Genomic DNA, 26,853 nt, shown 5'->3' with positions numbered 1-26,853 from the left:
AGTGTCTCAATTGTCAATTTATTTATTTTTTATTCTTATAATAATTGTTTGCAGATTAAGTTTTTCTGTAGTGCAGCTGATTAATTTTTGTTTATTTTTTTCTATTGAAAGAGAACAGAATATTTAACCAATGCTTAGAGAGCATTTGTGTGTGATTTGAGTTGGACAGAAATCTGGGAACTTAAAGAGAATGACCTGTTTGGCTCAAAGTTCATTAAAACAACCATTTCAAAAGCTGAAGTGATTTTCTTTTTTTTATATATTATAGTTAGAATATGCATAACTCAGTATTTTAACTAATTGAAAAAGCTGAATAAACGTTACAAACTTACTGATAAGTCGGCAAAATAATCGATGATTAGTCGATTAATCGTTCTAATAATCGTTAGTTTAATCGACTTTCAAAATAATCGTTTGTTGCAGCCCTAAAAAACATACACATGTGGTGGGAGAAGACTCGGTGAATATAACTCTGAGAGGAGAGCAGAGTTGAATGACTTGAATTGAAATCGAATATGGGACGACTCCTGTCCATGGTCATGTGCACACTAGCCTAACCAGACATCTGCAACTTTTACACCGTCCAGACTGCATGCACTCTACTTGTCCCTTTTCTTGTTGAAAAAGGTTTGAATCAACGATGAATCAGTTTTGACTGCTAAATTCTGCTAATTCTAGTTTAACATAATCTTGTCGATTAACAGTTAATGATCGTCAGGAAAACCCCCAGAAAAGAATATGCTTATTTATTGCCAAGGCAACATTTCTAATTGTTCTTTATTTACATTTTTTAAAACTATTTTATTTCAGCTTTATTGAACTGCACACTGTCAATTTTACTGCTGTTTCAAGCCAGAAATATTTACAAATATTCACTAGGGCTGTAATCTCCCAGTCGATTATTTGGTCGATACGTTCTGGCTCGACCAAAATTCCGATTGGTCGATTTTTTTTTGTCGCGTTCATTTCATCAGGTGGAAAGCATTAATTGCTAATGGGGGTGTTTTCAGAGCACCGCTGTTTCACAGGTAACAGTCTGTCTTCAGAACACCCCCCTTGTTTTCACTTCTTTTGGATTAGCCCAACCCACTGGAGAAGAGACAGATTGAAGAAAGTAGGCTACTAGAAGGTTTGCTGAATATTATTACTTGATCTGGTTTGTTTAATAAATATTATGTTTTTATTAAAGTGGACGTGCCTTTTGTGTTTAAGAGTAAAAGCTTTAAGTTAATAGTCTATTCGTGTCTCAGCCACGAAGCTGAGCTCCTATGTTCGCGAGCTGCACAGAGCGGCTGAAATGATAGTGTCTGTCAGTTATAATACATATGACAAAAACAATTGTCTAAATTATGTTACATATTCCTCAAAAGTTCTTGTGATGATATCACTAGTTGACAACATAGTACTATTTTCGGAAATCATAGGCTATGATATTGCGCAGGTGCACGTGATGCAACGCTGTCAGAGCCGACAGACTCGTGTGTCAGACTCATTTCAGTGCAAAATAATTAGGTCAAAAACGATTTAATATACTGCAAATACGAGTTTTTTATGTTTATTTATAATTCATTTAGACGGACAACAAGGCGCACAGTGCGCAGCTAATTAATTTAAAGTTTTGTTTTTTCCTTACGTAATTTTTAGTCGATTTTTAGTCTAAAATTTCAGGACTTTAGTCGACCAAGATTTTCTTTGGTTGATTACAGCCCTAATATTCACAAATAATTTAATGCCACTCTGGGACACAATTTCAGGCCGGCAGTCTCACACCCATCCAGGTCACTCCAAACCTACAGCTATTGTTAAAGGAACATTCCACTTTTTTGGGTATAGGCTCATTTTCCAAATCACCTAGGGTTAAACAGTTGAGTTTTACAATTTTCGGATCCATTCAGCTGATCTCCGGGTCTGGCGGTAGCACTTTTAGCATAGCTTAGCATAGATTATTGAATCTGATTAGACGGTTAGCATCTCTCTCAAAACAATGACCAAAGAGTTTCAATATTTTTCCTATTTAAAACTGGACTTTAGTTATTTTAGTTACATTGTGTACAAAAAATTAAAAGTTGTGATTTTCTAGGCCGATATGGCATTCCTGTGTAATAATCAAGGAACTTTGCTGCCGTACCATGGGTGCAGCAGGCACAATGATAACACGCAGCGCCTGAAAATAGTCCCCAGCTAGGTAACTTCCAACATGACCAGCACTAAGTTTGTGAAGATACGGTTCAGGATCTGCACAAGTAAATTTCTTCTGAATCGTCTCTCACAAATATCTCCATGGTTACAAGGCACGCTCCCTGTGCAAGCAGGTTGTCACGTTGGTTATGTTGACGGAAGTTAGCCTATTTTCAGGCACTGCGTAATATCATTGCGCCTGCTGCACCCATGGTACGGCAGCAAAGTTCCTTGATTATTTTTTGTTTTTGTTAATCCTGTCGACATTTAGTTGTGAATGGTGCCTCCCACACTGCTTGATCCATTGCATTTCTTTGGTGTGAAATTGCATTAGGGGTGTCATAACCTTATTTATTACAATACAAGGATACATGGGTAAAAAAAAACTAAAAACTATTTTATTCATTTATTACTTTCTTTGTGGTGGGGCCATTGAAAATAGAATAATTGAAATCAGTATATAATTGATTCGAATAGAAAATCGAGAATCGATTCGAATTGATATCTTGTGGCCTCTGTTGAACGGCAAGGGTAGCATGTAGAGCTGGGCGTTTTTTTTTTGTTTTTGTTTTTTGTTTTTTTTTAAACTCGATTTACGTTTCCATTCGTTTTTTTTTTTTTTTTTTTTGTTGCCCCCCATTTAAAACAAAATAATTGCAAACTGTAAATATATTTTAAAAATATATATTTATTGTATTTAATTAAAGTGCATCAACATAAAATTGCAAAGGCAAACCCTTTCTCTAACTGAAAAGTCACAGTGCAGTGTGCAACAAAGATTGTTAAACATCCAAATTATTTATACTGTATTTGGATTGAGCTAATAAAAAACAAAAAATCCTGAGGTAACTCTTAGTTGAATTGAACATGTAAACAGTAACACCATTCGCCATAAAAAATGTAATTGCATTTTAAACATTCTTTGCAAGGAAAATGAGCCTCTCAACAACAGCAGGCTTGAGGCAAGCTCGGTGACAGGTGACAATACCCCCCACCCACACTAAAGACCCTCTCCGATGGGGCGCTAGTTGCTGGAATGGCCAGGTATTTTCTTGCCAGATGACTGAGTCTTGTGAAGTTGGGCTGATGCTGCTTCCACCACTCAAGTGGGTCAGTGTCAGGATCCACCTCAGGACCCAATAAGTAGGTGGTGAGCTCTGCTTTGATTTTGTCCTTTACTGACTGGTGGGACACACTCAAAAAAAAAATTTTGTCTAAAAATAAGATTTATGTATTTGAATTGCATAACAAATTTCCATGCATTTGGATTACATAGTTTTAACATAAACCAATCAATAATCTGAATGTGATTCATATTTTTAAGTCATATCTAAATGAAACAGATAAGATTTATGTAATTGTATTAATAAACTGAATGTGATTTATATTTGTCAGTCGTATGTAAATGAAACAGGTAAGATTTATGTAATAGTACACAGAAAAACGCCCATGTTAAATTAACACTGCTCAGTGTTCATATGTGTGCACACTACAGAGTTAAAGCGGTGTTGAAGTTAATGAGATAATTAAGTGATGATTTAGCATTAATTATGAACACCTGCTGTTAACAAGCAGAATCACTGAAGGAAAGAGAAACACAAGAACTGACTTCAGCCACAGCCTTAGATTGACATCAACTGAAGAGAAAAGAAGACATTAAATCTGTGAAGATCTCAGCAGAGGAGGATTAAACAACTCCACAAACAGCATTACCAGCTTCACTTATTACTAACCAGACTGACTTTATTTCATTTCCGTTTGAATGAAAACAATAGGTGTATTTTAAAGTCACCATGATGGTGGTTAGCGTTTGCTTTAGTTGGACTCTTGACCCTTGACTCTTTAATATAAAAATTCTCTGGCTGCTATAATTATGTGTTTATAAAACATGTTTGTTGCAGCAAAAAAGCCAAGAGAAAAAGAGATCAGGTGATGTTGGCTGTTTATTGATGATGATGACAAAGTCATCATCATGTAATTGCCTGATTCGCTGATCTTGTTCAGTGTCTAATGCTTTGATTATATAGGACTTGTGTTTTTTTTTTGTTTTTTTTTATCCATAACAGAAGCCATTTGATTTTACAGCATGAAATCTATCAAACAATATACTTTTTTTTTTATAGTTAGTGCACAAAAACCTTTCATCTATGGCAATACTTAAACTCACACAGACATCAAGAAACAGCATATGAATCTCAACAATGGTGACAAAAGCTACAAAAATCCTGATGCATAATTTATTAATGCCGCAATGCATGCTGGGAGATATGGGTGAGTTTTGATTGGTTGTACCCAGCATGCACTGCAGCATGAAGCATTTCATTGATTGTCACCATTGTTGAGAGTCATACACTGATTCTTGATGTCCAAGTAATAATGTAGAAAGTTTAATGCACTAAATGTTTTTAAAATTCTTTATATTATTTGATTAACTGTTGGATCTAATGCTGTCAGGTCACACAGCTACTATAATAATTAAAACAAAATCACATAACCCCAATAATCAAAGCATTAGACAATGAAAAAGATAAGTGATTCAGGCCACAATATGATGATTACACCTTCAACACACATCAACTGACCTCATGTTCTCTTGGCTTTTTCGCTGCAACAAATGTGTTTTATAGACACATAATTATAGCAACCAGGAAAAAATTACATTACAGAGTCAAGAGTCAAACTAAAGCAAACGCTAACCACCATCATGGTGACTTTAAAATATAACTATTGATTTCATTCAAACGGAAATGAAATAAAGTCAGTCTGGTTAGTAATAAGTGAAGCTGGTAATGCTGTTTGTGGAGTTGTTTAATCCTCTGCTGAGATCTTCACAGATTTAATGTCTTCTTTTCTCTTCAGTTGATTTCATCTAAGGCTGTGGCTGAAGTCAGTTGTAGTTCTTGTGTTTCTCTTTCCTTCAGTGATTCTGCTTGTTAACAGCAGGTGTTCATAATTAATGCTCAATCATCAGTTAATTATCTCATTAACTTCAACACCGCTTTACCTCTGTAGTGTGCACACATATGAACACTGAGCAGTGTTGATTTAACATGGGCGTTTTTCTGTGTACTATTACATAAATCTTACCTGTTTCATTTACATACGACTGACAAATATAAATCACATTCAGTTTATTAATACAATTACATAAATCTTATCTGTTTCATTTAGATATGACTTAAAAATATGAATCACATTCAGATTATTGATTGGTTTATGTTAAAACTATGTAATCCAAATGCATGGAAATTTGTTATGCAATTCAAATACATAAATCTTATTTTTAGACAAATTTTTTTTTGAGTGCAGTGATGCAGGTGCTGCTTTCTTAAAGAAGGCAGCTAAAGTTTTTTTTCTTAGGTGGTGGGCTCTGTTCTTCTTGGCACATTTGCACAGCAGGACCTTCTTCCTCTGAGCAGAGGGCAGAGAGCTCAGTGACAGCTCTTTTCTTAATAATGTCCAACTTGTCCGGGGTAATGTAGGTGGTACGGAAACGTGGATCCATTAGTGAAGCCATGTCCAGGAGCTCGTCATTCTCAGGGTCACTGTATTTCTGTTCAAGGTAGCACATAATATTTATTTTTATTGTAGCAGTGAGATCTACATCTTTTTCCTCTCGCTGAAGGAGACTTGTTTTGAACAGATGCAGCACAGGTTTAATGTATGAAACGCTTACATAAGATTCTCCGGACAGCGCGTCAGTAAAGTCCTGAAGTGGTTTGACAGCTTTATTTGTGGCATCTAAAACCTCAAGATCTTGCCACGTAGGAACAAGATGGCGGGTTTTCTTGTCAGCACCCAGAACACGGACGATGGCTCTCTCTTGTTCAAGAAATCGCTCAATCATTTTTTGACGTGAACCCCATCTTGTAAGTAGTTGATGAGGAGGAAGACCCAGCTCTGCCTGAACCTCTGCCATGTCCCGTCTTTTTTTCCAACTATATGAAAAGGCAGAAACTGCCTTTTTGCACACTCCAATGGCACGGTCAATCCTTTCATCTTTCACACCATTCACCGTAATAAAGAAAAAAACAACAACAATATTTAGTTTCAGTAAGTGTACATTTTTTTTAGCACATGCCCTACACACAGCTTAGGTACAAAGGTTTAGGTTCTTTACTTTAGAAATGTATTTTTCCCATATTTATTGTAACGCCATATTCATACCATAGTCTTAAATGGTAATAGATAAATCAGTGTAGTAGTAGTTTTGACCAAAAAAAATCTACTCTGACTTTTAAAATAGTCAGGGGAAATACATATAACAATGTTGAGTTGAAAACAATATAAACTGACAAAGAAAAAACAAAAACAAATTTAGTTAAGTGTAATTTAGGTTATAAAACTAGTAATAACTTCTATAGTAAAGGTGAGTAGTACTAAACTTTTTTGTTATATCACACAAACCTTTCTAATTTATTTTCACACAAACTTACCGACAGCATTGTGCAGTCGATGTCCAAAGCACTTGAGGTTTGGCCAATTATTGTCCTTCATAGCTCTGATTGCATTGGAGCCACTGTCGGTCGTCATACAGGTAATGCGCTCCTCTGAAAGGCCCAAGGAGTTCATAGCATCCTTTAACTCTAGTGCAATAGTTTGGCCCGTATGGTCCTGGGGGAAATATGACGTTTGGAGACTGACTCTCAGCATGTCCCAGCTCTCGCTGACATAATGAACCGTAAGACACATGTAAGGCTGCATCGTTCGGCTCGACCACAGGTCAGTAGTGGCAGCGTAAAAGTCAATTCCCTTCAACTCGCTTATTATCTTTTGCCGAGTGTTGTTATACAGCTGAGGAAGAGCAACGTCAGAGAAATACTTGCGGCTAGGTACTGTATATCGAGCGTCCAAAACTTTCAGCATGTTGTTAAACCCTCTCTTCTCAACAGAGCAAACTGGCAGCATATCCGTAGCTATGTAGAGGGTAATTGCCTCCGTTATGGCTTTCCACCTTGCCCCGCTTTTCTCATACGGTACACTGTTTGAAAAGCTTTGTTGAAGAGTTGTTTGCTTTGCAAACGGGGTGCTAGCGCTAACGCCACTAGAGTGGTTTTCTTTTCGAAGGTGGCAACACTACTCCCACTCAGCCGCATGTCTTCGCTTTAAATGCTGAAACAGATTTGTCGTACTGCTACCAGCAACAACAACAGCCTTAAGACATAGTTTGCATCGAGGTGTTGTCTGTTCCTCATCAGATGCCGTAAATCCAAACCAACTCCACGCGACTGAACTCGAAGAGCATTTTTTTGGAAGGAGCTGCTCTCTTTCGCCGGCAGTTTCTGCCGTGTTGTTTGTGTATGCATAAGCTGCCCTCGGGGGAGGGGAGGGGAAGAGGGCTGCGCCACAGAGAGTGTGCTACGGAAACCCTGAAGGAAGATTTGGCGAATGCAAAATGTATGTATTGTACGCTATACTGCAGAGGGGGAGAAAAAAATCGAAAAAATCTTTTTTTTTTAAATATGAATTGATTTGACCTACCAACTCGATTTTTAAATAAAATCAGCCCTAACAGAGTGAAAAGCAAAGGTCCTAGTACTGGGCCTTGTGGTACGCCACACTGAACTTGTGATCGATGAGACATCTCTTCATTTACTGCTACAAACTGATAACGGTCAGATAAGTATGATTTAAACCATGTTAATGCAATTCCACTAATGCCAACATAATTTTTGAGTCTATTTAAAAGAATGTTGTGGTCACAGGGCTCTTCGCTAACTTTTTTCCCAAGGAGTACATGTGCTCCTAAATTAAAAATAAATAAATAGAACACAAAGAAATATAGGAGCACACTGAAAACGTTTTAAAAAAAAATTAAACTGCTCAATTCATATGGATTAGTTGTATGATCTTTTTATGAACCTTTTTCGAAGCATCAAAGTGGTAGTTGTGTATGCTGTCAATGGAGGGAAAGAAATCTCTCTATTTCATCAAAAAGTTATTTGTTTGTGTTCCGAAGATGAGTGAAAGTCTTATGGGTTTGGAACGACATGATGGAGAGTAATAAATGATAGAATTTTCTATTTTGGGTGAACTACCTGTTTAATTATGCAATTATTATTTTTAGCCTACTTCAAAATATATAAAAATAATGAACACCTCAATAAAGTATAAAGTGCTAAAAACAAAACAAATGCCCGCTTGCTTTTTTCCTACATTAAGTTCAAAAATTAGTTTTTGTCGTCTTCCTGTCCTCAGTGTCGACTGTTTTGGTCGTAACTTCAGTTTCTGCACTTGGTCTTTTGGTGAGACCTAAACGTTGCTAATAAAATGTTGATACTCATTTGCAAGTATTGATAGTGTGTGGGAGTTCCTTGCACTTGGTCTTTTGATATAATGACTATAGACTTCATACTGTGTTGTGTATCTAGCTCATTAAGTGTTACTTGACCTTTTTTTATGGTGTAGGGGCCTGTTTACACCTGGTCACTTCATGCGTTTTTACTGATCAAAACGATTCCATTTACACCTAGTCACATACGTGTGTTTTCGCAAAACTGATATAAATCGGATCTTCTATTCCCGCGCTATATGCAGATTTAATGTAGGCCTATGCAGAGATCACGTCACCAAAAGCAACTGATATGAGCTGCATTTTATTGATCATAAGCTCATTTCAAAATCAGCGATAGAGAACTACAGCAGCCCTGGTAGCCCTAATATCATTTTGTTTCTTTACTATTAATGAATATGATTGTTAGTTGAGCGTCTACGACTTACTTTCACTTTCATTTGCGGCAGTTTGCGTGTTGGCTTGATGAATAGATCGCTCATCTGTCGTGATGCGTGTTGCAGTAGCGTCATCATATCTAGCCATAACATGACATATAGCCATTAACACGCTCTCACACGTTTATTTTTAGCACTGTGTCCCGCACATTCCTGCACTATTTCAGTGATTGGCTCATTGGTTGCGAATCGTCGCTCTCTTTTGAATAAAGTTAAGCGCGTCGTCATGTTATTTTCACATCGCGCCGTTCACATTACATCTTTTACGTCATGCCCCGTCCTCTTGCTTGCTTTCCATGTGAAATCAATGGTATGCTTCACTTGATCGCGCTGTTGTTCAGTGTATTGAGAACAGCCCGTCACTCGCGCACTGTGCTCGTAAATTATTTTTCAACTGTAATAAACTATCCGGTTTTTAAATCGAGTTCCTAGAAAAGCGCTATATAAATGTAACGAATTATTATTATTATTATTATTATTATAGTATAATAATATATTATTATATTATATACTATTATTATAGTTTTGTTTTCTTCCAGTTTCGCTCCATTTTTCTGGCTGCTCTCTTAAGGGCCCGATTGTGCTTGTACTACGGCGTTGGACTTTTCTTTGATCATCTTTAAGCACAACGGAGCAACTGTGTCTAAAGTGCTGGAAAACAGAGAGTTAAAAGTTTGTCGCAATATCGAGTTCTAAGGTATCTGGGATGCTGAGATGATGAAACTGATCAGGAAGATTATTGATAAAGCAATCTTTAGTGGCAGAAGTGATAGGTCTAACATATTTGTAACACGGAGTCGGCTTTGCAGCCTTGGCTAAATGAAGTTTACACAAGACCAGATAATGATCTGAGATGTCATCGCTCTGCTGCAGAATTTCAACGGCATCAACATTGATACCGTGTGATAATTTTAGATCTAGGGTATGATTATGACAATGAGTAGGTCCTGACACATGTTGTCTAACTCCAATAGAGTTAAGAATGTCTTTAAATGCCAATCCCAATGCATCTTTTTCGTTATCAACATGTATATTAAAATCACCAACAATTATGACTTTATCTGCAACCAGTACTATCTCTGATAGAAAGTCAGCAAATTATTTTGATAAAGTCTGTATGGTGGCCTGTATACAGTAGCCAGCACAAATCTCAAACGCGATTTATCATTTACACTATATATTGCTATATTAAGCACCAACACTTTAAAATAATTATATTTGAAACTAGACTTCTTAGTAATTCTAAAAATATTACTATAAATTACAGCAACACCTGCCCCTTTGCCTTTCAGACGAGGCTCATGTTTATAACAGTAATCTTGCCGGGTGGTCTCATTTAAAGTAATGTAATCGTTTGGTTTTAGCCAGGTTTCTGTCAAACACAGCACATCTAGATTATAGTCTGTAATCATATCATTAACAATAAGTGTTTTTTTTAATAAGGGATCTAATATTCAGCAACCCAAGCTTAATCATTTTCTCATTTGTATTATATCTGTTGTTTATTTGTTGAACATCAATTCAATTTTTACCTTTAGATGGGTTTGGAAGTTTTTTGTATGTCCTAATTCAGGGAATAGACACAGTCTCTATATGATGATATCTAGGTGAAAGAGGCTCTATGTGATGGGATTTATCTGACCTTGTTGAGGTGAGACAGCTAGCAGATGGTCGGTTTAGCCAGTCTGTCTGCTTCCTGACCTGAGCCCCAGATTGTCATGTTCATCTCAGAGTTGCCTTGAGGTGATACAATCTCTTCATCTCCTGCTTCGTTCCCCCTATGTCCAAAGGGCTGCCCGTCATAAGTTTGTTTACTCTCACGAAACTTTGTCTGTCCCAGCTGTTTGGTGCCATGCCCCCATGCAAACCACGCCCATCACATTCAAATCTGCGATCCTTGGTCTGTGTGGACAACACTGTCACCCCTGACAATGCACTAACCAGGACATCATTCATGTTTCTTAATATTCATTCATTAAATAACAACACCCTCCTTATCCATGACATAATTTAGGAAAAATCACTGGATTTTTTATGTCTTACTGAGACATGGCAGAACAAGAGCTCATAACTCTGAAACATGCCACTCCCCGAGGTTATGGCTATCCAGAAGCCTTGCAGCCTTCACTGATGATTTTAACATTCATGTGGATTCCAGTAGTTGTTCTCATGCTGTTGATTTTCTATCACTGACTACGTTTACATGCAGCCAATAACCCGTTCAAAACCGGGATATTAGCAATAACCCGGTCGCGCACGGCCATGTAAACACCGGCAAAAACCCGGATATGCTCATATCCCGGTTTTTAAAAACCCGGATATTATCCCTGGGGTACCCCTTTTCTAACCCGAATATTTGGTCATGTAAACGCGTATCGGAATATCCCCATCAAAAGGGACATTGATTTGTGTTCTGCGCATGTTCTATTCGCAAGGAATCTTGGTCTTTTGAGTAGGGACGGCGCATACAGAAACCCGCGTGCAGTATACCGGAAGTAAACAAGAAGTAGAGGTAAACATGGCGAGACGCAGCACAGCACCACACTTTTGGAGCGAGGAGGAAAGCGCAAACAAAGGCGATCGCTATCTTCCCCGAACTATTCATTATCCGCATGCTGCTGCTGTTGTTGTTGTTGTTGTCTTTGGATACAGGAAAAAGAATCGGAAATGACGCATATTGCGTCTTGAGGAAGTCCGTACGTCCAGACGCTAACCGCGCGTCGCCGTTTACATCGGGATATTGTAAATTCCATGTATACAGGAGTAACTCTCTCTGCTCACGCATGTAAACGCGTTATTCCGAATGTTTCAGAAACCCAAATAGTGACCCTAACCCGACCATAACCCGGATATTGGCTGCATGTAAACGTAGTCACTGCTGGACTGCTTCAATTTTACCCCACACATGACAAAGGGCATACCCTGGATCTGGTGTGCTGTGCTGGCATAACCCCCTTTCACCTGCAGTGCACTGACCTGGCTGTCTCTGACCACTATGCCATCCTATTCTTGGTCTCTGTGCCTCTCCCAAAGCAGTGCACCAAACGGCCAATTCACGTTCAGGAACATGAAACGGGTGTGTACTTCCATGCTATCTTACTCCCTAGCGACCCACCACCCCTACCAAAGAGTTGATGGCACGATGGAACACTACAACTGTGACCTCTCTCTCAGCCTCGACTTTGTAGCCCCTCTCACCATGCGTTACATATCTTTCTCTCGTCCTGCCCCTTGATTCACCCCTTAGCTCCGCAGGATGAAGACCATAGGATGTAGGCTCGAGAGAGACGATGCAGAAGATCCGGACTCGCTGTCCATCGTGAAGCTTTTAAAGAACACATCATAAACTACAAAGAAGCCCTTTCTCAGGCAAAATCAAGGTATTACTCCACACTCATCAGTAACCACCTTCCCCGCCATTAACCGTCGTCTTCACCCTCCTGATGCAGCTAAACCCTCAGATGCAGCTGACCTCTGCTCCAGGTTCCTGGATTTTTTTCCAGCAGAAAGTGGACACTATCCACCAGCAGATCCAGTCTCCTGGGCTCTCCCCCTGCCCCAACAGGATTCTCACCACTCAGCTGCCCGATCACCTCAGTGCTGCCTATCCGCCTTTACTCCACTGGATGCCGACCAAGTAATTGAACTGGTCATCTCAGCCAAGACTTCAACCAGCAGTCTTGACCCAATGCCCACCACCCTGGTCAATGCCTGTCTTCCCATCCTCTGCCATCCAATGGAAAACATCATAAATGCATCTCTTGACTCTGGTGTGGTACCATCCAGCTTTAAAATGGCGGCAGTCATCCCCACTTTCAAAAAGCCAGGCTCAGACCCAGACGACCCCAACAACTATCATCCGATCTCCAACCTACCTTTTCCTCAGCAAAATCCTGGAAAGAGCAGTGGCTGATCAAAATCACTAATGATCTCCTGCTTGCTGCTGACAATGGCCTCATCACAATCCTCACCCTCCTTGACCTTTCTGTGGTTTTTGATACAGTTTCCCAAACCATCCTTCTCCACCGCCTCTCTGAATTCATCAGCCTCAAGGGCACAGCACTGTCCTGGTTCCGGTCCTACCTCACAAACCGGAAACAATTCATCACCCTAAATGGTTCCAACTCTTATCCAGCACCCGCAAACCATGGCATGCCCCAGGGCTCTATGCTTGGTCCTCTGCTGTTCACCGTTTACATACTACCCATAGGTCATATTATCCGTAAACATGGACTCAACTTCCACTGTTATGCCAATGACATTCAACTTTATATCAGCACAAACCCCTCCTCTAGAGCTGCACGATTCTGGCTAAAATGAGAATCGCGATTTAAAAAAAAAAAAAAAAGTATTTATTTATTTTTTGCTTGGAATCAAGATCACGATTTTCTCACGATTCTGAAAAGCTTTATTATTTTAAAGATCTACAAATCCTGAACATTAGGTTACCAAACAAGATAGAAACAAAATAAGACATAAAATGCTTGCTTCAGTCAAATTTAAATAAATGCAGTAAACAAAAAGAATGTAATATTTAAATAAATAAAAAAAGACAATTAAACATTGACAACATTCAAAGGTATTACGTCAGGCTAGACCTATTAAAGATTCTTAGCAAGAAACACTATCAACATTTTTGGGTATGGTGTTGTGTTGAATAGCGTTGCTTTTATAGACGTTTGTTTTGACTGGCCGCTGGTAACGTTACTTTGTGATTGAGCAGTTTTGTTTTTAACCATCTCATACTGTAGTTTAATTGAGAAGTTTATAATAACTTTGCTTTTCATTTATTACTTAAAGCTCAGTTGAAGTTTTTCGATAGCTACTACATTAAAAACTACTAGCCTAACTGATAAAGTTCACACATTATTTAAAACAAGTGAACAGTCAGTAAAAAAATAAGAACAAATACACAAATTACATAACATGAATACTAAATAACAAAGTTTACAAAGTCTAACAGTATATTCAGGTACATAAATGAATAATTAAGCCTAAATGTAAAATAACACCATTTGTCACTGTATAAATTGAATATAGTTTAATCTTTGTTAAAGCTTTATTTTGTTTTATTTATATCAATGACACAGAAAACAGTAGGCCTATACATAATATTAAGTGTGTGCTGTCACTTTAAGACCGACTGCACGGACTGAAAAAAACGGACAAATAGCCATTTCTTTCTCAGCTGTTCACATCTGACATAAAGAGAGAATACTTGTCGAGATGCTCATTTAGACCGGTATGTTGACAATTTTGTGTTTATGTGTCTGTTCAAGGGCAAGGAAACGTGAAAGAGGAAGCAATTCTGCATTTGAGCGCTGTCTGAAACACGCCTCTCTTTCACGGCGCTTCGAGTGCGTGTGGCTGTGCGCACATATAACGCGCGAGTCCCGGTTTTCGGCTCTTCTTCCGCGATTAAAATTGTTTGAATGTGTAAATTGTCAAGTCAATACACCTCCAAATTATGAACTTTCACTCTATGATGGTTAAATTTAGCATTTAATCCGCGAATCACATGCGTGCCGAACCGAATCTTGTGCGATCCGTTCCACCCGCATTATCTTGTTGAATATCTTTGGCAGAATCGTAGAAATGCAGGATTAGAAATCCAGATCGCGTGGGGGTTGAATCGAGATTGCGATCTTTTAACGATTAATCGTGCAGCTCTACCCTCCTCCCAGCTCCCACCCATACAACTTGTCAACTGCCTCCAGAAACTCAAATCATGGATGACCACAAACCTACTCAACAGTAATAAGACAGAACTCATGGTGGTGGCCCCTGCACCACTGCTCAGGAAAGTTGGAGACCTGGCCCTGGTTGTGGATGGCTGTTCCACTTGCTCATCTCCTGAGGTGCGCTACCTGGGCGTCATCCTGGACTCCACTCTCTCCTTCTGGTCCCACATCAACAACATCACCAAGTCTGCCTTTCTACCACCTCAGAAAGATCTCACGACTCCGGCTTTCACTCACACATTCAGCAGCTTAGACCCTTATCCATGCCTTCATCACCTCCCATCTGGATTAATGCAATGGTGCCCTGTCTGGACTGCCCACCAAGGCACTTAGCAGACTCCAGTATGTCCAGAACTCTGCTGCCTGGGTTCTAACCCACACAAAGCCCTGGCAGCATATCACTCCCATCCTCCAATAGCTCCACTGGTTGCCAGTCAAGTCACGCATCATCTACAAGATCCTTCTGCTCACTTACAAATCTCTCCATGGACTCTCACCAAAATACCTTACCGATCTCCTCAACCCCTACACTTTGACAAGGACCTGCTGGACACCCCCCACACCAGGTTGCAGACTTTTGGGGACAGGGCTTTCTCTGCCGATGCTCCCACACTCACCACACTGGAACAGTCTACCCCTCCACTTCCGCTCTGCCCCATCCCTGCCCATGTTCAAAATGCACCTCAAAACATTTATTTTCCCCAAGTCCTTTGACCCCTATCCTCCCCCCTATTTATTAAGTTTAAATGAATTATATTTTTATCTAACAACAATTGTTTTAAAAGTGAATGCACTTTAAAAAAATGAATGTCATTTAATTTCGATGAAAGATGCAATGTTTGATTTAGTTGGTTATATTTGATTATTGCGCTCGCTTGCACACTCTTTTGAGCATAGGGGACAACACAGTACTATTTATAGGTTGTTTTTTTTTTCTGCCTGCCACAAATGCAGATATTTTTTTTGTGATTTTTACAGTTTATTTACACAACAATGTCATTTGAAAGTTTGACAACGGCATTTTAAGCGTGTCTGTGTAAACAACAAAAACGGGAATTTGTGAAAACTGTGATGCATGCATACTAAGTATTTGCGAATCGCGTAAATGTGCATGTGTATTACGTTTTCAGTCTAAAGGTGTGTAGTGTTTCTTTGCATGAAACATTTCAAAAACAAAAAGGACTTTTTTTTCAGTTTTTATTAGGCCCTATATTTTCATGTAAATTATTTTATTATCCATTTGTCCAAATTGATTTTCATAATTTTCATTTTAGGCTTGATGAAAGTGAAAGAGGAAATACAAGATCTGAATAAAGTGGAGGAGAAACATCACCATCAGAAAACTCATGTTGTCACCGCTGGAGAAAAACCATTGAGTTGCTTCAAATCTGAAAAAAGTTGCTCACAAAGCAGCATTCAAATGACAGAAGTCAAAAGGCCTTTCACCTGTTCTCAGTGTGAAAAGACTTTCAAACAGAAAAGACAACTGGATAAGCATGTGCTAATTCACACTTCAGAAAAGCCTTTCACGTGTCCTCAGTGTGGAAAGTCTTTCACACGTAAAAGAAACCTTGAGAATCACATGTTAATTCATGCTGGCATAAAGCCTTTCTCCTGCTCTCAGTGTGGAAACTCTTTCACACGTAAAGATAGCCTTAATAATCACATGTTAATTCATGCTGGAATAAAGCCTTTCACCTGCTCCCAGTGTGGAAAGAGTTTTACATATAAATCACACTTTAAGGATCATTTGGTAACTCACGCTTCAGAAAAGCCTTTCGCCTGCTCTCATTGTGGAAAAACTTTTACACGTAAAGGAATCCTTAAGAATCATATGGAAATTCATTCTGAGATAAAGCCTTACACCTGCTCTCAATGTGGAAAGAGTTTTAGATGTAAAGGACACCTCAAGAACCACTTGTTAATTCACACTTCAGGAAAGCCTTTCACCTGCTCTCAGTGTGGAAACACTTTCACACGTAAACAAAACCTCAAGAATCACATGAGTATTCACACTGGAATAAAGCGTTTCACCTATTCTCACTGTGGCATGAGTTTTAAATATCAAGCACACCTTAATGATCATTTGGTAACTCATATGTCAGGAAAGCCTTTCACCTGCTCTCAGTGTGGAAACTCTTTCACACGTAAAAGAAACCTTGAGAATCACATGTTAGTGCATGCTGGCATAATGCCTTTCACCTGCTCTCAGTGTGGAAACTCTTTCACACGTAAAGAAAGCCTTAAGAATCACATGTTAATTCATGCTGGAATAAAGCCTTTCGTCTGCTCCTACTGTGGAAAGAGTTTTACATATAAATCACACCTTAAGGATCATTTGGTAACTCACGCTTCAGAAAAGCCTTTCGCCTGCTCTCAGTGTGGAAAAACTTTTACACGTAAAGGAATCCTTAAGAATCATATGAAAATTCATTCTGAAATAAAGCCTTTAAGCCTTTCACCTGCTCTCAATGTGGAAAGAGTTTTAGATGTAAAGGACACCTCAAGAACCACTTGTTAATTCACACTTCAGGAAAGCCTTTCACTTGCTCTCAGTGTGGAAACACTTTCACACGTAAAGACAACCTCAAGGATCTCATGAGAATTCATACTGGAATAAATCCTTTCACCTGCTCTCAATGTGGAAAGAGTTGTACACAGAAATCACACCTTTAAGGATCATTTGGCAACTCATGCGTCAGAAAAGCCTTTCACCTGCTCTCAGTGTGGCAAGAGTTTCACCAGTAAACGAGTTTAATAGTCACGCGATAAATCACACTGAAGAGATGTCTTGCGCATGTCATCTGTGTGAGAAGAGATTTAAACGAAATACGAGTCTAAAAACTCATCTTCGCAATTCTCACTCTGCAGTTAGGCAACTTAAAGGTACAGTAAGCAACAGAAAAGCTGCTGAAAGTGGATCGGCTCGAGCAGTACAACACACTTGTAGCCAATCAGCTATAGGGGGCATGTCCACTCATGATGGGGGACGAGAGAGAGAGTGAGAAAGAGGGAGATTTGAAGAAAGACGAGAAAATTTAAAGATAGAGATGGCTGAGAGACATTACAAAAGATAAAATGTCATAGAAAAATCACTGGAAAAAGAAGGGTTATGCTCGTGCAAGAACTTTAGGAGCCTTATTATTATTATTATTATTAGAAAAGCTTTCCAGCACTGAGAGACCGAAGCGGGAAGGCCTGAAAATGGACGCTGTTATTGCGTTGTTTCTACTCCACATGTGAGTAGCATTGGTTTTGCTATTTTTCACAGAACCAAGATATGCTTTTGTTGTAATGTTAACTCTAGGAACAGGACAGTTTTGAGTTTCATTGTTTTTCTGGATCTGCTGTGCTGTTGCTGGCGACTAACAACAAACTCTTGCTTGTAGATACTCTTGTGAGCTGAATATTACATTTTTGTTCTTGGTTGTCGTCTGTTCATCTTCACTTTATTTTTCGCAAAGCATTATATTGCTTAGTTTCAGTTACAATAAAAATGTAGCTTGCACTTGATGTTGTGGGAATAAAAAATGAACAATCTGTTTAACATCTGCTGATCTTATGTCCTTACATAACATGAACAAACTAACATGAACTAACATAACATGAAACATTAAAAACTAAGGTAGAGTAACTTGCATTTAGTATTTAAGGTTATGATGATGAAATCAGATGAATAATTATCTTAAAGTTTCCAGCAAGAAATCCCTGCCAGTTATGTTCTCTTTATTGTAAGTCAAATGAGTCAGATTACTGACACTCTCACCCTGTGTCTTTAATGGCTCTTGGAGCCCCTGTCTCAGTGTTTCAATAGTTATGCTGATTGGATTAGGATTGCTAACCCTCTGGAGTCTAGGGCAGGTTCATATACCTGGATGCTTCATTTGCATGCTTTGTTTAAGGTCGTCACCCAGGTGCTTTGTCTCCACTGCCCACAAAAATCTATATAAGCTACAATGTACACTGCTTTAGCTAGACTTGATGACTGCAGCTACCGACAGCTCGTGTTCTAGGATAGAAGACTTCTAGCTCAGCATCTTCACATGAGTATTTCTCCGAAAATGGAAAACTTGTAATCTTGTGATCAGTCATTTTTAAAGTGTGAAGATGAAAAGTAAAAAGATTCTTATAAATACGAATGTGTCATATTGTTAGCAAAATTTAATGTAAATTAACAAATGGGGAACGAAGATTGAAGTTCATAGAGACCAAACATGCTACACATGTGATTTAGGTTAACCATACCATGCAAGTCTGAAACATTAATCCAAAAGAGAGAATGAATACATAGGCCAACCCCTATAAAAGGAAATCATGAGATGGGAAAATTATACAGGCCTACATGTACATTCCTAAAGTTGTAATATAATAGGCCTATATAGGATTAAAAGGGCTTATTTGTCCTTCTCAACAATAATTAAGTGAGAGTCACAACTTTCTGCAAATTCCTGCTAACTCTGACACATTTGTATTTATAAGAATCTTTTTACTTTTCATCCTCATCTTCAAACATTTCATCACAAGATTACAAGTTTTCCATTTTCTGAGAAATACTGATGTGAAGATGATGCTGAGGTAGAAGTCTTCTAAGGACCCCTAAGTTTGTGCCAGGCTGCAGCCTTGTCTTTCCATTCACCAAAGATCCTCTGACTCCAACTGGTCCTGTATCATCAAGACAACATCTGCAAAGATCAACTGGAGCCTATACAAATGGCATCAGAACAGTTTTATTCAAATTTGCAGACATGCAAGTATCAAACTTAGTCTCATTATTTGATACATTAAGTATCCCTACCATTTTTAAAGAAGTATTAGAACTAAAGACTGATGGTTTGCTCAAGACTGTTGAATCTGCTGAATTTTAAACAATGCTATAACCTTTCACTTTCCTGTATTCTGCTTCAGCTCTCTTTCTCTCGACAAATTGTATGCATAGGTGTATGTTAGATTAGTTTAAGTGTTTCCCCTGAAAAACAACCCCACACCATAATCCCCCCTCCACCAAACTTTACACTTGGCACAATGCAGTCAGGCAAGTACCGTTCTCCTGGCATCCGCCAAACCCAGACTCTTCCATCGGATTGCCAGACAGAGAAGCGTGATTCAGGGAACATGTCTCTGCTGTAGAGTCCAGTGGCTCTTTGCTTTACACCACTGCATCTGACGCTCTGCATTGCACTTGGTGATGTAAGGCTTGGATGCAGCTGCTCTGCCATGGAAACACATTCCATGAAGCTCTACGCACTGTTCTTGAGCTAATCTGAAGGCCACACAAAGTTTGTAGGTCTGTAGCTATTGACTCTGCAGAAAGTTGGCGACCTCTGTGCACTGTGCACCTCAGCATGTGCTGACCCCGCTCAGTGATTTTATGTGGCCTTCAACTCCGTGGCTAAGTTGCTGTTGTTCCCAATTGACCTATGGCTAAGCCACGCCCCCTCCACTCACTCGGACAAACAGTCAGCATTCGGTGACAGGCGCTATGGCAGCTGTCACAGTAGGAGACATTTCACAGGAGGCAATTGATGATTTTTGGAGACAGAAAGATTATCTAGCATCTTGAAGTCACCGAAAGGGCCTTAAAGGGACAATGTGTAGGTTTTTAGGTATTTTATTATCTAAAATCAATATTTTTATTCATAAATATGTCCTCAATGGTATACAAATACCTCTGCTAATTATCTGACTTATCCTCGTAAATGAAGAATTTATTATCTATATATACATGGGACGGGTAGGTCCACAGAGGCTTCCATGTAGTTCCGCCATCTTAAAAAACTATAATAGCAGAGAGGGACAAAAAGTACTAAGCCAACGCGTTTCCACAACGCATTTTCGTTCAGAGCCAGCGTCACGTGACTGAAGCCAGCAGAAGCGGAAGAGCAGAGCAGTGAGAGGCGCTTGTCATTGCCCCGGCAAGTTTAAAAGGCTGCACTGTACGGTTATTTATAATGGAGGACCATACATATGCTGAGTCACAGGATAAGGAGTCCTTGTCGTCGAAAAAGTCCAAAATAGACCGTAAAATGAAACGTGACCGGAGATTACAAAAAACAAGGGTTAATGTCGGGATAGCTAATGCAGGAAAAAGCTTTCAAAAGAGATGCTGAAGGTGCCTGCTTTCTTCTCGACAGGTAAGTCAATGTTGCGGTCTTAACACTAGAAGTGCCAGAATTCCATAACTACTAGAACTGCCGCAAGTGGTCAAATAGATTCCAAACTCTATATCTTTAATGATAAATACCCAATTGAGAGATTAATGCATTCATTGTATTAGGATATATTTTAAAAACAAAACAACTCCAAACTGTAAATTTAAACAAGTTTAATTGTACATTTATAAATAAATAATATCCGTAGATGTCCTGAACCAAAGCGACAGAGTAGCCTATGTTTTCATGTTTCCACTGTTCGATCGCACCCGTGCCCGCGCCCGCCTACTACACACACACACACACACACACACACACACACACACACACACACACACACACACACACACACACACACACACACACACACACCATATTACAGCATTGCAATCTTGACATTGCAGCCTGTTCATTTTAGCCATAATAAAATAGTCAACCTAACATATAAAAATTCCACTGCTCTGTTTATGTAGTCAGTAGCCTAGTACAATTCGTACCATTTTTGCGCGTGTGAAGAGGATGATTTTTCCGTCGATATTGGAACGTGAGTGAAGTACAAAGCCTATAATAAAGAATAGTTTACTATCCAAATACATTGCAAATGTTGAAACATTTTTATTCTAATTAGAGAGTTACGTGAGCCTAACGCCGCTTACTTTCACTTTCGCTTATAAAGTATTTCATTTTGGCTTGTTTATAGTTATTTTTTCATTCTTGTTCTGTTCTGAATATCATTACATTTAAATGATTTGTTGAATATTTTTTGTGTATTTTTTTTACCACATTTTAGTGTTGTGTATATTGGTATAGCCTATAATAATACCGCAAAATTCAGTGCGGTCAATATGACCGTCTATGGCCGAAATAGGTAAATATGTTCATTTGTTTTTTTGCCTTATGTGTAATTTATATGAAAAACATTTTAAATGAAAATACAGACACTTTTAGGAAAAGTCAGGTACCGGCAGGATTTTATTTATTTTTTCAACAAAGTTATTGCAGATATAAAATTGCCATGGCACTTCTAGTGTTAATTACAAGCTTTTTTTAATTGCTTGGTTGTGAACTTTATTATATAGACAGTAGAACATTTATAGTTAAAAGTTAAACAGGCTCTTTGATGAATAGCAGCTATTGAGTAAAGTAGAGAAGGCCCTAAAAACAAGGTTGTAAGTTTTGTTTGTTCAAAACTGTAACATTCGTTTGTTCGTTGTGTCAAGTTGCAGTTTGTTTGAAATAACAAACCAGTTCACCCGAAGGAAAACTCGATGAAGTGCTATTATAAGACATCCTGTCATAGCTTTTTGGTACATAACGGCTACCGTAGATGCAACATGCATTTGAAAATGCAAGGCGCTGGAGAGCACTATTTGTTTGAATGCAAAATACTATTTCACCGCTAGATGGGAGAAATTCCTACACAATGTCCCTTTAACTATGCATTGGAGGGTTATATTAAAATGTTTATTGTTCTGGTGACTGTGGGGGCCATTTTAGTACAGTGAACTCATTGTCATGTTCAAGAAACCAATTTGAAATGATTCAAGCTTTGTGACATGGTGCATTATCCTGCTGGAAGTAGTCATCAGAGGATGGGTACATGGTGGTCATAAAGGGATGGACATGGTCAGAAACAATGCTCAGGTAGGCCGTGGCATTTAAACGATGCCCAATTGGCACTAAGGGGCCTAAAGTGTGCCAAGAAAACATCCCCCACACCATTACACCACCACCACCAGCCTGCACAGTGGTAACAAGGCATGATGGATCCATGTTCTCATTCTGTTTACGCCAAATTCTGACTCTACCATCTGAATGTCTCAACAGAAATCGAGACTCATCAGACCAGGCAACATTTTTCCAGTCTTCAACTGTCCAATTTTGGTGAGCTCGTGCAAATTGTAGCCTCTTTTTCCTATTTGTTGTGGAGATGAGTGGTACCCGGTGGGGTCTTCTGCTGTTGTAGCCCATGCGCCTCAAGGTTGTGCGTGTTGTGGCTTCACAAATGCTTTGCTGCATACCTCGGTTGTAACGAGTGGTTATTTCAGTCAAAGTTGCTCTTCTATCAGCTTGAATCAGTCGGCCCATTCTCCTCTGACATCTAGCATCAACAAGGCATTTTCGCCCACAGGACTGCCGCATACTGGATGTTTTTCCCTTTTCTTTGTAAACCCTAGAAATGGTTGTGCGTGAAAATCCCAGTAACTGAGCAGTTGGTGAAATACACCAACAACCATGCCACGCTCAAAATTGCTTAAATCACCTTTCTTTCCCATTCTGACATTCAGTTTGGAGTTCAGGAGATTGTCTTGACCAGGACCACACCCCTAAATGCATTGAAGCAACTGCCATGTGATTGGTTGATTAGATAATTGCATTAATGAGAAATTGAACAGGTGTTCCTAATAATCCTTTAGGTGAGTGTATATATGTTATTAGGGCTAGGGGAATTAACGCGTTAATCTTTGCGATTCATTTGAGATGTTTAACGCATTAAAAAAAATAAAGCAATTGACGCAGCACCTTTTTGGACTCGTTTTAAGGACTTCCTGTTGTGGCTGCTATTGAAAAGGCCGAAAATATGCCGTCCCGCCCCTCTGTGTTCGGCGATCAGGTTTCATTCTCGCGCAGCTTGTTTAGTAACTTCACGAGCGGGTCTTTTCCGCTCCGTGTGTCCGCCGCACTCTCCGTTCCGGGTGTGTGTGTGCTCAAAGTTCCGCTTCTTGTTTGCGCTGCGTGTTCTGCTCTGTCGTTAACGGCCCAAACGCTCCAATAATGTACCGATCACGCAGTGGAAAAGCAAAGTCCGCTCAAATAACGTGAAATTTCTCAGTAGTAGACTTCTGTTTGCTGAACTGGTATAGCCATGCTGGGCAACAATGGTAAAAATACCTGCTCTGATCACATGCTCTGGTAATAATAGCTTTGTATGACTAAACAGATTTTTTTTTTTTTTACTAATTATCAAAATAAAGTAAAGTCACGTGCGCCCTCTTGTGGGTATAGGAGACAATACAGTACTTTTTATAGATTTTTTTTCTCTTCTGCCTGCCACAAATGCAGATACTTTTTATTTACATGACAACGTCATCTTAAAGTTTGACAACGGCATTTTAAAGGAACACTCCACCGTTTTTTGAAATAGGGCTTATTCACCTTCTTTCCTACATTTAGATAGGTGGGCAAATGCATTTTTGTCTCAGTGCATGCATTGTTTTAGTTTGACAGGGTCGGCGCTAGCTTAGCTTAGCATAATGAATGGAATCCTTTGTTGCCAGCTAGCATGTCCTGAGTAAAAGTGATATAAAAAAAATAAAAAACCCACCTAATTACTTCTTGTGGCCTGCGTATTCACAACAAGTACAAATAGCGATGCAGATTAACACTAGACGATTTCCTATGCAGATATTGACTTGGGACTATATTAGGGGGAAGCACAGGTGAAGCACTGCTACTTGGGCGCAGAGATATCACGCCCAAGTAGCAGTGCTTCGCCTGTGCTTCCCCCTAATATAGTCCTTAATATATAAGTCAATATCTGCCTAGGAAATCGCCTAGTGTTAATCTGCATCACTATTTGTACTTGTTGTGAATACGCAGGCCACAAGAAGTAATTAGGTGGTTTTTTAACATTTTTTATATCACTTTTACTCAGGACATGCTAGCTGGCAACAAAGGATTCCATTCATTGTGCTAAGCTAAGCTAGCGCCGACCCTGTCAAACTAAAACAATGCATGCACTGAGACAAAAATGCATTTGCCCACCTATCTAAATGTAGGAAAGAAAGTGAATAAGCCCTATTTAAAAAAACAGTGGAGTGTTCCTTTAAGCGTCTCTGTGTAAACAACAAAAATGTGAATTTGTGAAAACTGTGATGCATGCATATTAAGTATTGCGTAAATGTGCATGTGTATTACGTGTTCAGTCTAAAGTTGTGTAGTGTTTCTTTGCATGAAACTTTTCAAAAACACAAAGGACATTTTTTTTCTTTATTTTTTTAGTAGGCCCCCAATTGATTTTCATCATTTTCATTTTAGGCTTGATGAAAGTGAAAGAGGAAATTCAAGATCTGAATGAAGTGGAGGAGAAACATCAGCATCAGAAAGCTCATGATGTCACCGCTGGAGAAAAATCATTCAGTTGCTTCAAAACTGAAAAAAGTTGCTCACAAAGCAGCATTCAAATGACAGAAGTCAAAAGGCCTTTCACCTGTTCTCAGTGTGAAAAGACTTTCATTCAGAAAAGAAGCCTCATTAATCACATGTTAATTCATGCTGGAAAAGGGCCTTTCACCTGTTCTCACTGTGCAACGAGTTTTACGCAGAAAAGACAACTGGATGAGCATGTGTTAATTCACACTTCAGAAAAAACAACTTTCATCTGCCCTCAGTGTGGAAAGTATTTCACTCGTAAAAGATACCTTGAGAGTCACATGTTAATTCATGCTGGCATAAAGCCTTTCACCTGCTCTCACTGTGGAAAGAGTTTTACACAGAAGAGACAACTTAAGGATCATTTGGTAATTCACACTGAAGACAAACCTTTCACCTGCTCTCAGTGTGGAAACACTTTCACACGTAAAGCAAGCCTTAAGAATCACATGTTAATTCATGGTGGAATAAAGCTTTTCACCTGCTCTCAGTGTGGAAGGAGTTTTACACAGAAAGGACAACTTAAGGATCATTTGGTAATTCACACTTCAGAAAAGCCTTTCACCTGCTCTCAGTGTGGAAAGTCTTTCACACGTAAAGGAGGACTGAAGAATCACATGTTAATTCATGCTGGAATAAAGCCTTTCATCTGCTCTCAGTGTGGAAAGAGTTTTACACAGAAAGGACAACTTAAGGATCATTTGGCAACTCACACTTCAGAAAAGCCTTTCACCTGTTCTCAGTGTGGAAAGACTTTCAGACGTAGAGAAAGCCTTGAAACTCACATGAGAATTCATGTCGGAAAAAAGCCTTTCACCTGCTCTCAGTGTGGCAAGAGTTTCACCAGTAAACAAGGATTTAATGGTCACGTGAGAAATCACACTGAAGAGATGTCTTACGCATGTCATCTGTGTGAGAAGAGATTTAAATGGAACACAAGTCTAAAAACTCATCTTCGCAATTCTCACTCTGCAGTAAGGCAACTTAAAGGTATAGTAAGCAACAGAAAAGCTGCTGAAAGTGGATCGGATCGAGCAGCACAACACACTTGTACCCAATCAGCTATAGGGGGCATGTCCACTCAGGATGGGGGACGAGAGGGAGAGTGAGAAAGAGGGAGATTTGAAGAAAGATTAGAACATTTAAAGATAGAGATGGCTGAGAGACATTACAAAAGAGAAAATGTCATAGAAAAATCATTAGAAAAAGAAGGGTTATGATCGTGCAAGAGCTTTAGGAGCCGCAATATTATTAGCAATAACATAAATTAATAGGCTAAATACAATACAACAAAGATAAAAAATGAAATAATCTGGGCTTATAAGGTTTTTCAGGTAGGTTTAACAGTTGTTCTTAGGTACAGAAATTGTAATCAAATGCAAATTGACACTGCATATAATCTTTACTGTACAAATTAACTGTAGCCTATAAGTTACAAAAACATTATTCAGTGAAGAGCAGGGAGTGAGTTCTTTGTCTTTTGTAGTTTAACATTAGATTAACATGAAGAACACAAACAACGGCAGGAATATTAGCACATGTGTTCTTTCTTTACCGTTTACTTTAGCCATAACTGACTGTTTAATTAGATACTCACAAAGGCGGTCATTTTGAGATAAATTTGTGTGAACTTGTCCGTTTAAGTGCAAGGAGACGTGAAATAAGTAATTTTATTATTTTCTCACTGGCCGCGAGCACAGAGCGGAGAGCGCCATGCTCTCGCAATGAGAACAGCCGCCCTGAGTGAGTGCAGCTTCAGCGGGTTCAGCGCCGAGGCAGGAAGCACACTCACTGTGCCAGTCAAAGGCTTAATATTCTCGAGAAAAGGAGTTTTCCCATAGCGTATAGCTACCCAATACAAGTGAACCGTTCTCAAAAGGGAACCTATTCTGGTAGACCCCCAA

At 39.0% G+C, this 26,853-nt stretch overlaps 1 protein-coding gene across 4 annotated transcripts in view; it reads left to right on the top strand.

Moving 5' to 3' along the window:
- LOC309506766 (uncharacterized protein) overlaps window positions 1–26,853 on the top strand; it is a 45,951-nt gene that overhangs the window by 3,502 nt on the left and 15,596 nt on the right. For 3 of the 4 annotated variants that reach the window (XR_014208901.1, XM_082180727.1, XM_082180726.1), the window contains one exon: window positions 24,836–25,939. Coding sequence is in view for 3 of the 4 variants with exons in the window: in XM_082180727.1 (XP_082036853.1) it covers window positions 24,836–25,939 (1,104 nt within the window). In the remaining variant the exon portion in view is untranslated. Of the gene's footprint in view, window positions 1–15,922; window positions 17,888–24,835; window positions 25,940–26,853 lie in introns of all 4 variants that reach the window. The other variant, XM_082180728.1, reaches the window with a different exon arrangement.

Source organism: Leuciscus leuciscus (genome assembly GCF_965113295.1).
Source record: "Leuciscus leuciscus genome assembly, chromosome: 1".
NCBI lineage: Eukaryota > Metazoa > Chordata > Actinopteri > Cypriniformes > Leuciscidae > Leuciscus > Leuciscus leuciscus.
This window is presented reverse-complemented; position numbering and strand designations above follow the sequence as displayed.